Source organism: Scyliorhinus torazame, chromosome 13 (assembly GCF_047496885.1).
Source record: "Scyliorhinus torazame isolate Kashiwa2021f chromosome 13, sScyTor2.1, whole genome shotgun sequence".
Taxonomy (NCBI): Eukaryota; Metazoa; Chordata; class Chondrichthyes; order Carcharhiniformes; family Scyliorhinidae; genus Scyliorhinus; species Scyliorhinus torazame.
Genome location: NC_092719.1, coordinates 225125308 through 225138088, shown reverse-complemented (window position 1 = coordinate 225138088; position 12781 = coordinate 225125308). Strand labels below are relative to the sequence as shown.

The 12781-nt window shown below is 52.9% G+C and overlaps 1 protein-coding gene across 1 annotated transcript in view; it reads right to left on the bottom strand.

Moving 5' to 3' along the window:
- lamb2l (laminin, beta 2-like) overlaps nt 1-12781 on the bottom strand; it is a 334455-nt gene that overhangs the window by 23990 nt on the left and 297684 nt on the right. The window contains exons 26-27 of the mRNA XM_072473107.1: nt 8991-9366; nt 1741-1925 (exon numbers count right to left, since the gene is read on the bottom strand). Of these exons, the coding sequence (XP_072329208.1) occupies nt 1741-1925; nt 8991-9366 (561 nt within the window). The remainder of the gene's footprint in view (nt 1-1740; nt 1926-8990; nt 9367-12781) is intronic.

The window sequence follows — 12781 nt, the reverse complement described above, 5'->3', positions numbered from 1 at the left end:
GGGAGTGCCGCACTGTCAGAGGGTCAGTGCTGAGGGAGTGCCGCATTGTCAGAGAGTCAGTACTGAGGGAGTGCCGCACTGTCAGAGGGTCAGTACTGAGGGAGTGCCGCACTGTCAGAGGGTCAGTACTGAGGGAGTGCCGCACTGTCAGAGGGTCAGTACTGAGGGAGTGCCGCACTGTCAGAGGGTCAGTACTGAGGGAGTGCCGCACTGTCAGAGGGTCAGTACTGAGGGAGTGCCGCACTGTCAGAGGGTCAGTACTGAGGGAGTGCCGCACTGTCAGATGGTCAGCACTGAGGGTGTGCTGCACTGTCAGAGGGCCAGCACTGAGGGTGTGCTGCACTGTCAGAGGGTCAGTACTGAGGGAGTGCTGCACTGTCCGAGGGTCAGTACTGAGGGAGTACCGCACTGTCAGAGGGTCAGTACTGAGGGAGTGCCGCACTGTCAGAGGGTCAGTACTGAGGGAGTGCCGCACTGTCAGAGGGTCAGTACTGAGGGAGTGCTGCACTGTCAGAGGGTCAGTACTGAGGGAGTGCTGCACTGTCAGAGGGTCAGGACTGAGGGAGTGCCGCACTGTCAGAGGGTCAGTACTGAGGGAGTGCCGCACTGTCAGACGGTCAGTACTGAGGGAGTGCCGCACTGTCAGAGTCAGTACTGAGGGAGTGCCGCACTGTCAGAGGGTCAGTACTGAGGGAGTGCCGCACTGTCAGACGGTCAGTACTGAGGGAGTGCTGCACTGTCAGAGGGTCAGTACTGAGGGAGTGCCGCACTGTCAGAGTCAGTACTGAGGGAGTGCCGCACTGTCAGAGGGTCAGTACTGAGGGAGTGCTGCACTGTCAGAGGGTCAGTACTGAGGGAGTGCTGCACTGTCAGAGGGTCAGTACTGAGGGAGTGCCGCACTGTCAGAGGGTCAGTACTGAGGGAGTGCCGCACTGTCAGAGGGTCAGTACTGAGGGAGTGCTGCACTGTCAGAGGGTCAGTACTGAGGGAGTGCTGCACTGTCAGAGGGTCAGTACTGAGGGAGTGCCGCACTGTCAGAGGGTCAGTACTGAGGGAGTGCCGCACTGTCAGAGGGTCAGTGCAATGAGAGTGCTGCACTGTCAGAGGGTCAGTGCTGAGGGAGTGCAAGGTGCCCACCACCAGTCCTTACACCTACTGAGGCCCTTAATGGCCCTCAGCAACTCCCACTGCCGTAATATGCTGGCCTGTGGAAGGCGGACGACAGTGAGAAAGCCATTTTTTTGGTGAAAGATGGTTAAAGGGTGTGAAGGAAGGGTTGATTGTATCCCGTGGGGGAGGTTCAACGTACGTACCTGTGACACCCCCCCCCCCCCCCCCCCCCACACCTCCCCCCCAACCTGAAAATATTACCTTCCCCTTTGTGTCTCCATGTCAGACCTTAAAAACCTAACCCACAAAACCCCTCCTCAGGGTGCGTGATCTTTCCCCACGCAGACATTCCCGGATATACCGAAGTCCAGTCGGATGGATAGTTATTTCTGGGGCCAGTTTGTAATCGGAAGAATGGCCATGACTGTGCTAGGAGTTGCTCAGAAAGCAACAACTGCCGGCCAATCAGATTGAAATGGGAATTGGATCAGTACACGGAGAAGAATATTTGTCCGTCTCTGGGGAATGAGGAGAAGCTAATTGAATAGCACAGGAACGATGGGCTGAATGGACACTCTGAACTGTGTGATTTGATGACTCGAGGGCAGACTGGGCTGGATAGAAGCTCACCTTTAAAGTTTGATGTTATAAATTTCTCCAGCTCCTGTGTTTTCTGGATGAGCGATGTGTTCAGTCTCCCGGCCTCCTCCTCCAGTCGCTTTATGTCTCCTTCTGCTTTGCTGCTTCTTGCCCCTGTCCTTGACACGTCTTCCAACAACCTATCCACCCAATGTGACAGTCGCTCCATCTCCTCTCTGACAGACAGTAAAGGAATATTCACTCAGCCGGTAGACCGGATAACAGACACTGGAGACAACGACAGGCTCAAAGTCAGGGAGGAGACATAGGAACAGGAGGAGGCCATTCAGCCCCTCGAGCCTGTCCCACCATTCAATGAGATCATGGCTGATCTGTGACCTAATTCCATATACCCGCCTTTGGCCCGTAACCCTTAATATCTTTACTTAACAAAAATCTATCCATCTCAAGGAACAGGTACTACGTGTCCTTGATATGTATGTCCCTGTCAGGCAGGGAAGAGATGGTCGAGTGAGGGAATCATGGTTGACAAGAGAGGTTGAATAGTCTTGTTAAGAGGAAAAAGGAGATTTATGTAAGGCTGAGGAAACAAGGTTCAGACAGGGCGTTGGAGGGATACAAGATAGCCAGGAGGGAACTGAAGAAAGGGATTAGGAGAGCTAAGAGAGGGCATGAACAATCTTTGGCGGGTAGGATCAAGGAAAACCCCAAGGCCTTTTACACATACGTGAGAAATATGAGAATGACTAGAGCGAGGGTAGGTCCGATCAAGGACAGTAGCAGGAGATTGTGTATTGAGTCTGAAGAGATAGGAGAGGTCTTGAACGAGTACTTTTCTTCTGTATTTACAAATGAGAGGGGCCATATTGTTGGAGAGGACTGTGTGAAACAGACTGGTAAGCTCGAGGAAATACTTGTTAGGAAGGAAGATGTGTTGGGCATTTTGAAAAACTTGAGGATAGACAAGTCCCCCGGGCCTGACGGGATATATCCAAGGATCCTATGGGAAGCAAGAGATGAAATTGCAGAGCCGTTGGCAATGATCTTTTCGTCCTCACTGTCAACAGGGGTGGTACCAGGGGTTTGGAGAGTGGCGAATGTCGTGCCCCTGTTCAAAAAAGGGACTAGGGATAGCCCTGGGAATTACAGGCCAGTTAGTCTTACTTCGGTGGTAGGCAAAGTCATGGAAAGGGTACTGAAGGATAGGATTTCTGAGCATCTGGAAAGACACTGCTTGATTAGGGATAGTCAGCACGGATTTGTGAGGGGTAGGTCTTGCCTTACAAGTCTTATTGAATTCTTTGAGGAGGTGATCAAGCATGTGGATGAAGGTAAAGCAGTGGATGTAGTGTACATGGATTTTAGTAAGGCATTTGATAAGGTTCCCCATGGTAGGCTTGTGCAGAAAGTAAGGAGGCATGGGATAGTGGGAAATTTGGCCAGTTGGATAACGAACTGGCTAACCGATAGATGTCAGAGAGTGGTGGTGGATGGCAAATATTCAGCCTGGATCCCAGTTACCAGTGGCGTACCGCAGGGATCAGTTCTGGGCCCTCTGCTGTTTGTGATTTTCATTAATGACTTGGATGAGGGAGTTGAAGGGTGGGTCAGTAAATGTGCAGACGATACGAAGATTGGTGGAGTTGTGGATAGTGAGGAGGGCTGTTGTCGGCTGCAAAGAGACATAGATAGGATGCAAAGCTGGGCTGAGAAGTGGCAGATGGAGTTTAACGCTGAAAAGTGTGAGGTTGTCCATTTTGGAAGGACAAATATGAATGCGGAATACAGGGTTAACGGTAGAGTTCTTGGCAATGTGGAGGAGCAGAGAGATCTTGGGGTCTATGTTCATACATCTTTGAAAGTTGCCACTCAAGTGGATATAGCTGTGAAGAAGGCCTATGGTGTGCTAGCGTTGATTAACAGAGGGATTTAATTTAAGAGCCGTGAGGTGATGATGCAGCTGTACAAAACTTTGATAAGGCGACATTTAGAGTACTGTGTACAGTTCTGGTCGCCTCATTTTAGGAAGGATGTGGAAGCTTTGGAAAAGGTGCAAAGGAGATTTACCAGGATGTTGCCTGGAATGGAGAGTAGGTCTTACGAGGAAAGGTTGAGGGTGCTAGGCCTTTTCTCATTAGAACGGAGAAGGATGAGGGGCGACTTGATAGAGGTTTATAAGATGATCAGGGGAATAGATAGAGTAGACAGTCAGAGACTTTTTCCCCAGATGGAACAAACCATTACAAGGGGACATAAATTTAAGGTGAATGGTGGAAGATATAGGGGGGATGTCAGAGGTAGGTTCTTTATCCAGAGAGTAGTGGGGGCATGGAATGCACTGCCTGTGGAAGTAGTTGAGTCGGAAACATTAGGGACCTTCAAGCAGCTATTGGATAGGTACATGGATTACGGTAAAATGATATAGTGTAGATTAATTTGTTCTTAAGGGCAGCACGGTAGCATTGTGGATAGCACAATTGCTTCACAGCTCCAGGGTCCCAGGTTCGATTCCGGCTTGGGTCAGTGTCTGTGCGGAGTCTGCACATCCTCCCCGTGTCTGCGTGGGTTTCCTCTGGGTGCTCCGGTTTCCTCCCACAGTCCAAAGATGAGCAGGTTAGGTGGATTGGCCATGATAAATTGCCCTTAGTGTCCAAAATTGCCCTTAGTGTTGGGTGGAGGTGTTCACTTTGGGTAGGGTGCTCTTTCCAAGAGCCGGTGCAGACTCAATGGGCCGAATGGCCTCCTTCTGCACTGTAAATTCTATGATAATCTATGATTAATCTAGGACAAAGGTTCGGCACAACACCGTGGGCCGAAGGGCCTGTTCTGTGCTGTATTGTCTATGTTCTGTGTTCAGATTTAAAATTAACTGATCTCAATTCAACTGCTGTTTGTGGGAGTGTTCCAGACCTCGAGCACCCTTTGAGTGAAGACGTTGTTCCTCATCTCTGCTGAACGGTCTGACCCGAATGTTTAGAAAGTGAGAGCAGGGCCGTGTGGTCAGATTTGAGATTATTACTTCTTTGTCTGCGGGAGCGTCTCTGTGAAATGCAGGATGACAGTGGGGAATGAGCTGGGTGCTGTTTCAGGGATGGACTGTAACCCAATCTGGAGCCGGGGTATCATTGAAGTAACGCTAAGGGCCCTTCCTGTTCATTCCCTCAATTCACCTGCCTTTACTTTTGATGTTATCATTTGGATCCACGGATGAGTAATGGACATGTTCCTTTCAGTTGAGCAGGTGAGGAATTCGAAGGTTAAAAAGAAAATACTGCGTTAGCTTTGAACAGCAGAACTCAGACTTTACCGCACCGAGAGATCGCTGGGACTCGGTTTGATTGGTTGGCTGATAGGCACTGAATTGGCCAAAAGGCTGTATTCTGCCCGGTAACGGGCGGTGCTTGGGCCGAGCCTGAATGGGATGATTTTCAGAGAGCCAGAGGAGGCAGTCAGGTCCAGAACACTGACAGAAGGAACTCTCCCTCTTTCCCTTTCCCCCTCCCCCTCTCTCCCTCCCCTCCCCTCCCTCCCCCTCTCTTTCCCCCTCCCCCTCCCTCCCTCCCTCTCCCTCCCCATCCCCTCCCCTCCCCTCCCTCCCCCTCCCCCTCTCTCCCTCCCCTCCCTCCCCATCCCCTCCCCTCCCCCTCTCTTTCCCCCTCCCCCTCCCTCCCTCCCTCCCTCTCCCTCCCCCTCCCTCCCTCTCTCTCCCTCTCCCTCCCCCTCTCCCTCCCCCTCTCCATCCCCCTCCCTCCCCCTCTCCATCCCCCTCTCCCTCCCCCTCCCTCCCTCCCCCTCCCTCCCTCCCCCTCTCCATCCCCCTCCCTCCCCCTCCCTCCCTCCCCCTCTCCATCCCCCTCCCTCCCCCTCCCTCCCCCTCCCCCCCCTCCCCCCTCCCCCTCCCTCCCCCTCCCCCCTCCCTCCCTCTCCCCCTCCCTCCCTCTCCCCCTCCCTCCCTCCCTCCCTCTCCCTCCCTCCTTCTCCCTCTCCCTCCCCCTCCCTCCCCCTCCCTCTCTCCCTCCCCATCCCCTCCCCTCTCTTTCCCCCTCCCCCTCCCTCCCTCTCCCCCTCCCTCCCCCTCTCCGTCCCCCTCCCTCTCTCTCCCTCCCCCTCTCCGTCCCCCTCCCTCTCTCTCCCTCCCTCCTTCTCCCTCTCTCCTTCTCCCTCTCTCTCTCCCTCCCCCTCCCTCCCTCACTCCTAGACCCTCTCACTCCCTCTCCGTCCCTCCTTCTCCCTCCCCCCTCTCTCTCCCTCTCTCCCTCCCTCCCCTCTCCCCCACTCCCTCTCCCTCTCCCTCCCTCTCTCTCCCTCCCCGTCCCTCTCTCTCCCTCCCTCTCTCTCTCCCACTCCCTCTCTCTGCCTCTCTCCCTCTCCCTCCCTCTCTCTCCCTCCCTCTCTCTCTCTCCCTCCCTCCCTCTCCCTCCCTCCCTCTCCCTCCCTCCCCGTCCCTCTCTCTCCCTCCCTCCCCGTCCCTCTCTCTCCCTCCCTCCCCGTCCCTCTCTCTCCCTCCCTCTCTCTCTCCCACTCCCTCTCCCTCCCTCTGCCTCTCTCCCTCTCCCTCTGCCTCTCTCCCTCTCCAGTAAAGCTGTATAAGCTGCTGTATTTCTGAAGCTGCAGAGACCTAAATGAATCGAGAGTGAAAACCTCGAATTGTACAGTTGAATGAGGTGCATTGGGGCCCATTTGACCAAATCCAGGATGAGCAGGTTTATTGTGGAGGTGGCGAATGAGTGTGAGTATTGTGGGAGGGGCCTGCTGAATCACGTGCCCGTGTTTTGGTCGTGTCTTAAGCTTGTGGGAATCTGGGTCTCTTTCTGCAGCACCATGTTGGTGAATTGAAGTGAAGTGCTGTCCGTTAGGGGCCCCATCCAGGGTGTCAGACCAAAGCTGCGGAGAGGGGCGGGTGCTGAGGTTCGGGTCTTCGCCTCGCTGATTGCTCGAAGGTGGGTGCTGCTGGGGTGGAGGTCAGCTTATCCACTCAGGGCCTCAGTATGACTGCTGGAGCTGGTGGAGTTTTCATATCTCGAGAAAGTTAAATACTCTGTGAGGGGAGCAACTGAGAGGCTGCACCAGAGACAACAACCGTTTAATCTGCACCTTAAAGAGCTGGTCACTGTTAGATGTTCGGTAAGAGGGAGGGGAGAGGGAGTTGGGGGGGGGGGGTCTTTTTGTTGGGGGTATTTTTGCACAGGCGGCGGGTCTGGGAGGATCGGGCACTTTTGTTCCTGTTTTATTGTTTATGTATAAAATTGAAAAAGTTGAATAAAAATATTTTTTAAAAAGAAAACCTCGAATTGAAAGTCTAACTTGAAGGAAGGGGCTGTAGACAGGACAACCTTCTGAAACAGAAACTCTTATCTTTTTAATTCCATGATTATTTTACACCCCTCTTTCCCCCTCTGTGTTTGTCTGTCTTGTGTAGGTGTTTCGAGGGTGAGGTGAGTTTAAGTGGGGAAGGGGTTAGGAAGTCGACAATAGTTCATCTGTTGTATACTAACTTAATTGCAGTGTTAATGTATGCCTACTTTTGACACTAATAAAGATTATTATTATATCTGCATATTTAATTATAAATATTGTTATTAATAAACTTAATTGTGTTTAATTTAAAAAAATTTTTTATTTTTTTTATTTTTTTAAAAAGAGTACCCAATTCATTTTTCCAATTAAGGGGCAATTTAGCGCGGCCAATCCACCTAGCCTGCACATCTTTGGGTTGTGGGGCAAAACCCACGCAAACACGGGGAGAATGTGCAAACTCCACACGGACAGTGACCCAGAGCCGGGATCGAACCTGGGACCTCGGCGCCGTGAGGCAGCTGTGCTAACCACTGCCCCACCGTGCTGCCCTATTGTGTTTAAATTAACAAAGAACAAAGAAACGTACAGCACAGGAACAGGCCCTTCGGCCCTCCAAGCCCGTGCCGACCATGCTGTCCGTCTGAACTAAAATCTTCTGCACTTCCTGGGTCCGTATCCCTCTATTCCCATCCTATTCATGTATTTGTCAAGATGCCCCTTAAATGTCACTATCGTCCCTGCTTCCACCAACTCCTCCGGTAGCGAGTTCCAGGCACCCACTACCCTCTGTGTAAAAAACTTGCCTCGTACATCTCCTCTAAACCTTGCCCCTCGCACCTTAAACCTATGCCCCCTAGTAATTGACCCCTCTACCCCGGGGAAAAGCCTCTGACTATCCACTCTGTCTATGCCCTCATAATTTTGTAGACCTCTATCAGGTCGCCCCTCAACCTCCGACGTTCCAGTGAGAACAAACCGAGTTTATTCAACCGCTCCTCATAGCTAATGCCCTCCATACCAGGCAACAGTCTGGTAAATCTCTTCTGCACCCTCTCTAAAGCCTCCACATCCTTCTGGTAGTGTGGCGACCAGAATTGAACACTATACTCCAAGTGTGGCCTAACTAGGGTTCTATACAGCTGCAACATGACTTGCCAATTCTTATACTCAATGCCCCGGCCAATGAAGGCAAGCATGCTGTATGCCTTCTTGACTGTTGCCCCTTTCAGTGATCTGTGGACCTGTACGCCTAGATCTCTCTGACTGTCAATACTCTTGAGGGCTATTACTTTGGGTGTTTTTCTAAGAAATATTTATTAATTTCAATTGTGACTCTGGGTCAAGTGGGGCTGGAATTGACGGAGTGGGCGAATGTTACTGTGGCTGCAACGTGGGCACATTTACAGAGCTGAGTGCCCAGGTGGCTGAAGGCACAGCCTCCGAGAGTGATGGAAACTGGGGGATGTGCAAGAGGCCAGAACTGGAGGAGAGCAGATATCTTGGAGGGGTGTGGGGGCGGAGGGGATTACAGAAATAGGGAGGGGTGAAGTCATGAGGGAGTTGGAAACAAGAATGAGAATTTTAAAGTCAAGACATTGTTAGAATGGAAACCAATGTGGGTCAGTGAGCAGGGGGCTCACTGCACGTTTCCAGCAGGCAGCATTTGGGAGACACGATGACAAGCTCAGTTCAGGGTCAACAATGACACCAAGACAGTAAATAGACTGCGCCAGCGTCAGACAGTTGCCAAGGACAAGGATGGCATCAGTAGCTCGGGGGCGGAGTTTGTGATGGGGATGTGAAACAACGGCAATATTTAATTGGAGGGAACGGCGTTTGATCGGATTAACTTCAGCCAAAGTAATTGGGTGGACCTGTTGGATCACGATGACAGGATGGGCCAATTGGACGATTTCCCTGATCACGGAGTGCAATTGGCTGGTTAACACAGACGGGTGTGCAGCGTAGCTCTGTGGCTGTACCTGAGGTTGTCTGCCAGGTGGTTCAGCTGTTGCAGCAATCCCTGACTGAGTGGAGGATGTCCTCGGACCAGCTCCTGGACCTCCTTCAGCTTCTCCTCCAGCTCCTGCAGCCTGTGGCTATCTGCCCCCATCACGCCGGTCACTGTGATTCGCTGCACTGTCTCCTTGAGGGAATGCAGTTTCTCCCCGAGCAGCCTAATGTCCTCATCCCACAAATCGAAGCAGGGATGGCAGCGGGTGCAGCTTGGGAAGCGCCCATGGTAACCACGGTTACACTGGTCGCACAGTGAGCCTGTGTAACCCACTTTGCAGAAGCAACGACCTGTAGAACGGTTGCATTGCTGAGTCTCTGAACCGAATAGATCACAGGCACAAGCTGTGGAGAGAGGAGAAGACATTCAGGTTAACTGTGATGTGAATCCTCAACTCCCAACTTCCCCTGACTCTGATATAGTACTCATTGAGGAGCAAGAACTGGTGACATAGAACATTTCCTGTTTCTCCCAGGACAGGTACAGCACGGGGTTAGATACAGAGTAAAGCTCCCTCTACACTGTCCCCATCAAACACTCCCAGGACAGGTACAGCACGGGGTTAGATACAGAGTAAAGCTCCCTCTACACTGTCCCCGTCAAACACTCCCAGGACAGGTACAGCATGGGGTTAGACACAGAGTAAAGCTCCCTCTACACTGTCCCCATCAAACACTCCCAGGACAGGTACAGCACGGGGTTAGATACAGAGTAAAGCTCCCTCTACACTGTCCCCATCAAACACTCCCAGGACAGGTACAGCACGGAGTTAGATACAGAGTAAAGCTCCCTCTACACTGTCCCCATCAAACACTCCCAGGACAAGTACAACACGGGGTTAGATACAGAGTAAAGCTCCCTCTACACTGTCCCCATCAAACACTCACAGGACAGGTACAGCACGGGGTTAGATACAGAGTAAAGCTCCCTCTACTCTGTCCCCATCAAACACTCCCAGGACAGGTACAGCACAGGGTTAGATACAGAGTAAAGCTCCCTCTACACTGTCCCCATGCGCCAGGGTCCCAGGTTCGATTCCCGGCTTGGGTCACTGTCTGTGCGGAGTCTGCACATCCTCCCCGTGTCTGCGTGGGTTTCCTCCGGGTGCTCCGGTTTCCTCCCACAGTCCAAAGATGTGCAGGTTGGGTGGGTTGGCCATGATAAATTGCCCTTAGTGTCCAAAAAGGTTGGGTGTGGTTACTGGGTTAGGGGGAGGGGGTGGAAGTGTGGGCCTGAGTAGGGTGCTCTTTCCAAGGGCCGGTGCAGACTCGATGTGCCAAATGGCCTCCTTCTGCACTGTAAATTCTATTATCTATGATCTATGCTGAAGGTCACTTTAACTCCCTTTGACTGTGAGCAGCCTCTAGCTTCACAGCTGAAGGCTATTGCTGATGAGGAATTGGCAGTGTTAGTTGTGAGAGCACTTCCCAGCTGCAGGTTGTGTTTGCTGCTCGCTCCTGCTGGTGGCTGCAGATGCCTGGAGGCTGTTGTTGCCGTTTCCTTTCTTTGCTGTAGTTGGAAAGAAGGGCAATTTTTTCTAAGACCTGAGTCCTGGAACACGGGCTCAGGGGGGACGTATGGGTCCAGAAGACAATCCGGTTTGAAGCTAGAAGACGCTGTGGGACCTGGTGCGTGGCATTGATCCAAATGAGAAACCTGATGAAGATGTTGAAGAAACGCTTTCGCAGATTGCTGCTGCTTTTGTTGCTGGTGTGGTGAGCGCTGCATGTAACTGACACGTCACCGCGGGTTAAACACGCTGGGGGTCAAGGATGTTCGACTGGACCCTGAGTGCCGGTGGAATATGTGGATTTGGTTGTGGTGAGATTGGGCCGTGTGGGAGGGGCCTGCACTGCTGCGGCTCCTAGACGGAGAATGGGTCTGATACGGGGAATAAGTCACACATCGATGGACAGATCATTCCTATGACAAAGGTCTGGACATGATGACACATTGTCCAGCTTCTCCTCTGTTTCTGTGAAGGGGTGATACCGTGTGTTTGGGTTTTGTGTGAATATGAGCGGATGTAGCTTTGTATTGGTACCAATGGGGAGCGGTGATGTTTCCTTGTTGTTTAATTGTTAGTGTGATATGTGGAATGTTACATCGCTGATTTTCAAATCTCTGTTACTGTTGACAGTTTATAAACAAAATATTCCCAAGTGGATTCTCGTGGGTACATAGACGATGAGACGAGTGTGATCACCATCTCCGGATCACGTCCGTGTGCGCGCGCTCCCCAGGGAGTGTGCATGATAGCTACATCCTGGGACACAGATTCCTGCCGCCTTCGAGGACTGCCCCAAGGTGGTGGGCTGGCTCTTGGGGGATAAGGGGTACCTGCTGAGGTCATGGCTGATAACGGCAGGTGGAGGCTGGAGACCGAGGCGGAGACCCGATATAATGAGGCCCACGCTGCTACCCGAGCTGTCACTGAACGGTCCATCAGACGTCTGGAAATGCAGTCCTGTTGCCTGAAGCACTCTGGTGGTACACAGCAGTACGCCCCCCCAGAGGGCCTCCGCTTTGTCGTGGCCTCCTGTGCCCTCCACATCCTGGGAAACCAGCGGGGCGACATGCTGGATGTGGAAGTGGAGGAATGTGCAGCCTCAACTGAGGAGGAGATGGCGGCCCAGGCAACGATGGAGGACGAGCCTGGGGAGGACCCGCAGGAGGAGCTGGAGAATGGAGGACAGGTGGCAGCGAGGGTCTGGCATACCCGAAGGACCAGTGAGACCCTCATCCTCACGTCCTTCTCAAAGGACGAGGCTTAGTCTGTCTGCGCACCCCCTCCCCCACCCCCATTCACCTACTTCCCCCCCATATCTCCCCCCCCCACCCACCTGACTACCCTGTTCGACCCTCCCTGGGTCTGTGTAACATCCCCCCAGGGTGATGGGCCTATGTTGGCACTGTCAGCGGGTAACTATCCGAGGCAGGAGAGTGATGCTCACTCGCTGTGAGGGAAGCTCTGGTGCTCCTCAGTTTCTGCCCAAGTCTGACTCCTGTCTGTCTGCTGACTGAGCGTCACACCCATCCTCGCAACCGGGTCTGTATCAAGGTCATTTGAGCTTGAACCACTGTGCCCGGGCAGATGGAGGGAGTGGAGGGTATGAGGGGGTGGGGGGTTGCGGGTAGGCCACTGTGAAGATTAACCTGGCAGAGGCTTCACATGTTTTTTATAAATAACTTTACAGTACCCACTTCATTTTTTCCAATCAAGGGGCAATTTAGCGCGGCCAATCCACCTACCCTGCACATCTTTGGGTTGTGGGGGTGAGACCCACACAGACACGGGGAGAATGTGCAAACTCCACACGGACAGTGACCCAGAGCCGGGATTGAATCTGGGACCTCGGCGCAGTGAGGCTGCAGTGCTAACCACGTCCCCCAGCGACTGGGACATGATGGTGAGACCCTGATTGAGCCAGGCCCTGGACACCACCATTCAGGACACTGACCGCGTGCTCCAGGCTTATTGCTGCAGTCACCAGCCTAGCCTTGTTCAACTCTGCCACGTTGGCATCGCGGCCACGTTGGCATCTCGGCCACGTTGGCATCATCCCCTGTGCCCATAGCCGTTGGAACTCCTCCGATTGGCTATGCACTCGCCGGAATGTCGCTGATATCCGTCTCTAAATCTCACGGCCGTGTCCGAGCATCTGCATCAGCTCCGGGAGAACCTTGCCCAGAGGCCTGGCTCAGGCTGCAATCCAGCTGACCTCCCACTGCTGTCCCCCCTGAACATTCCGGCCTCCA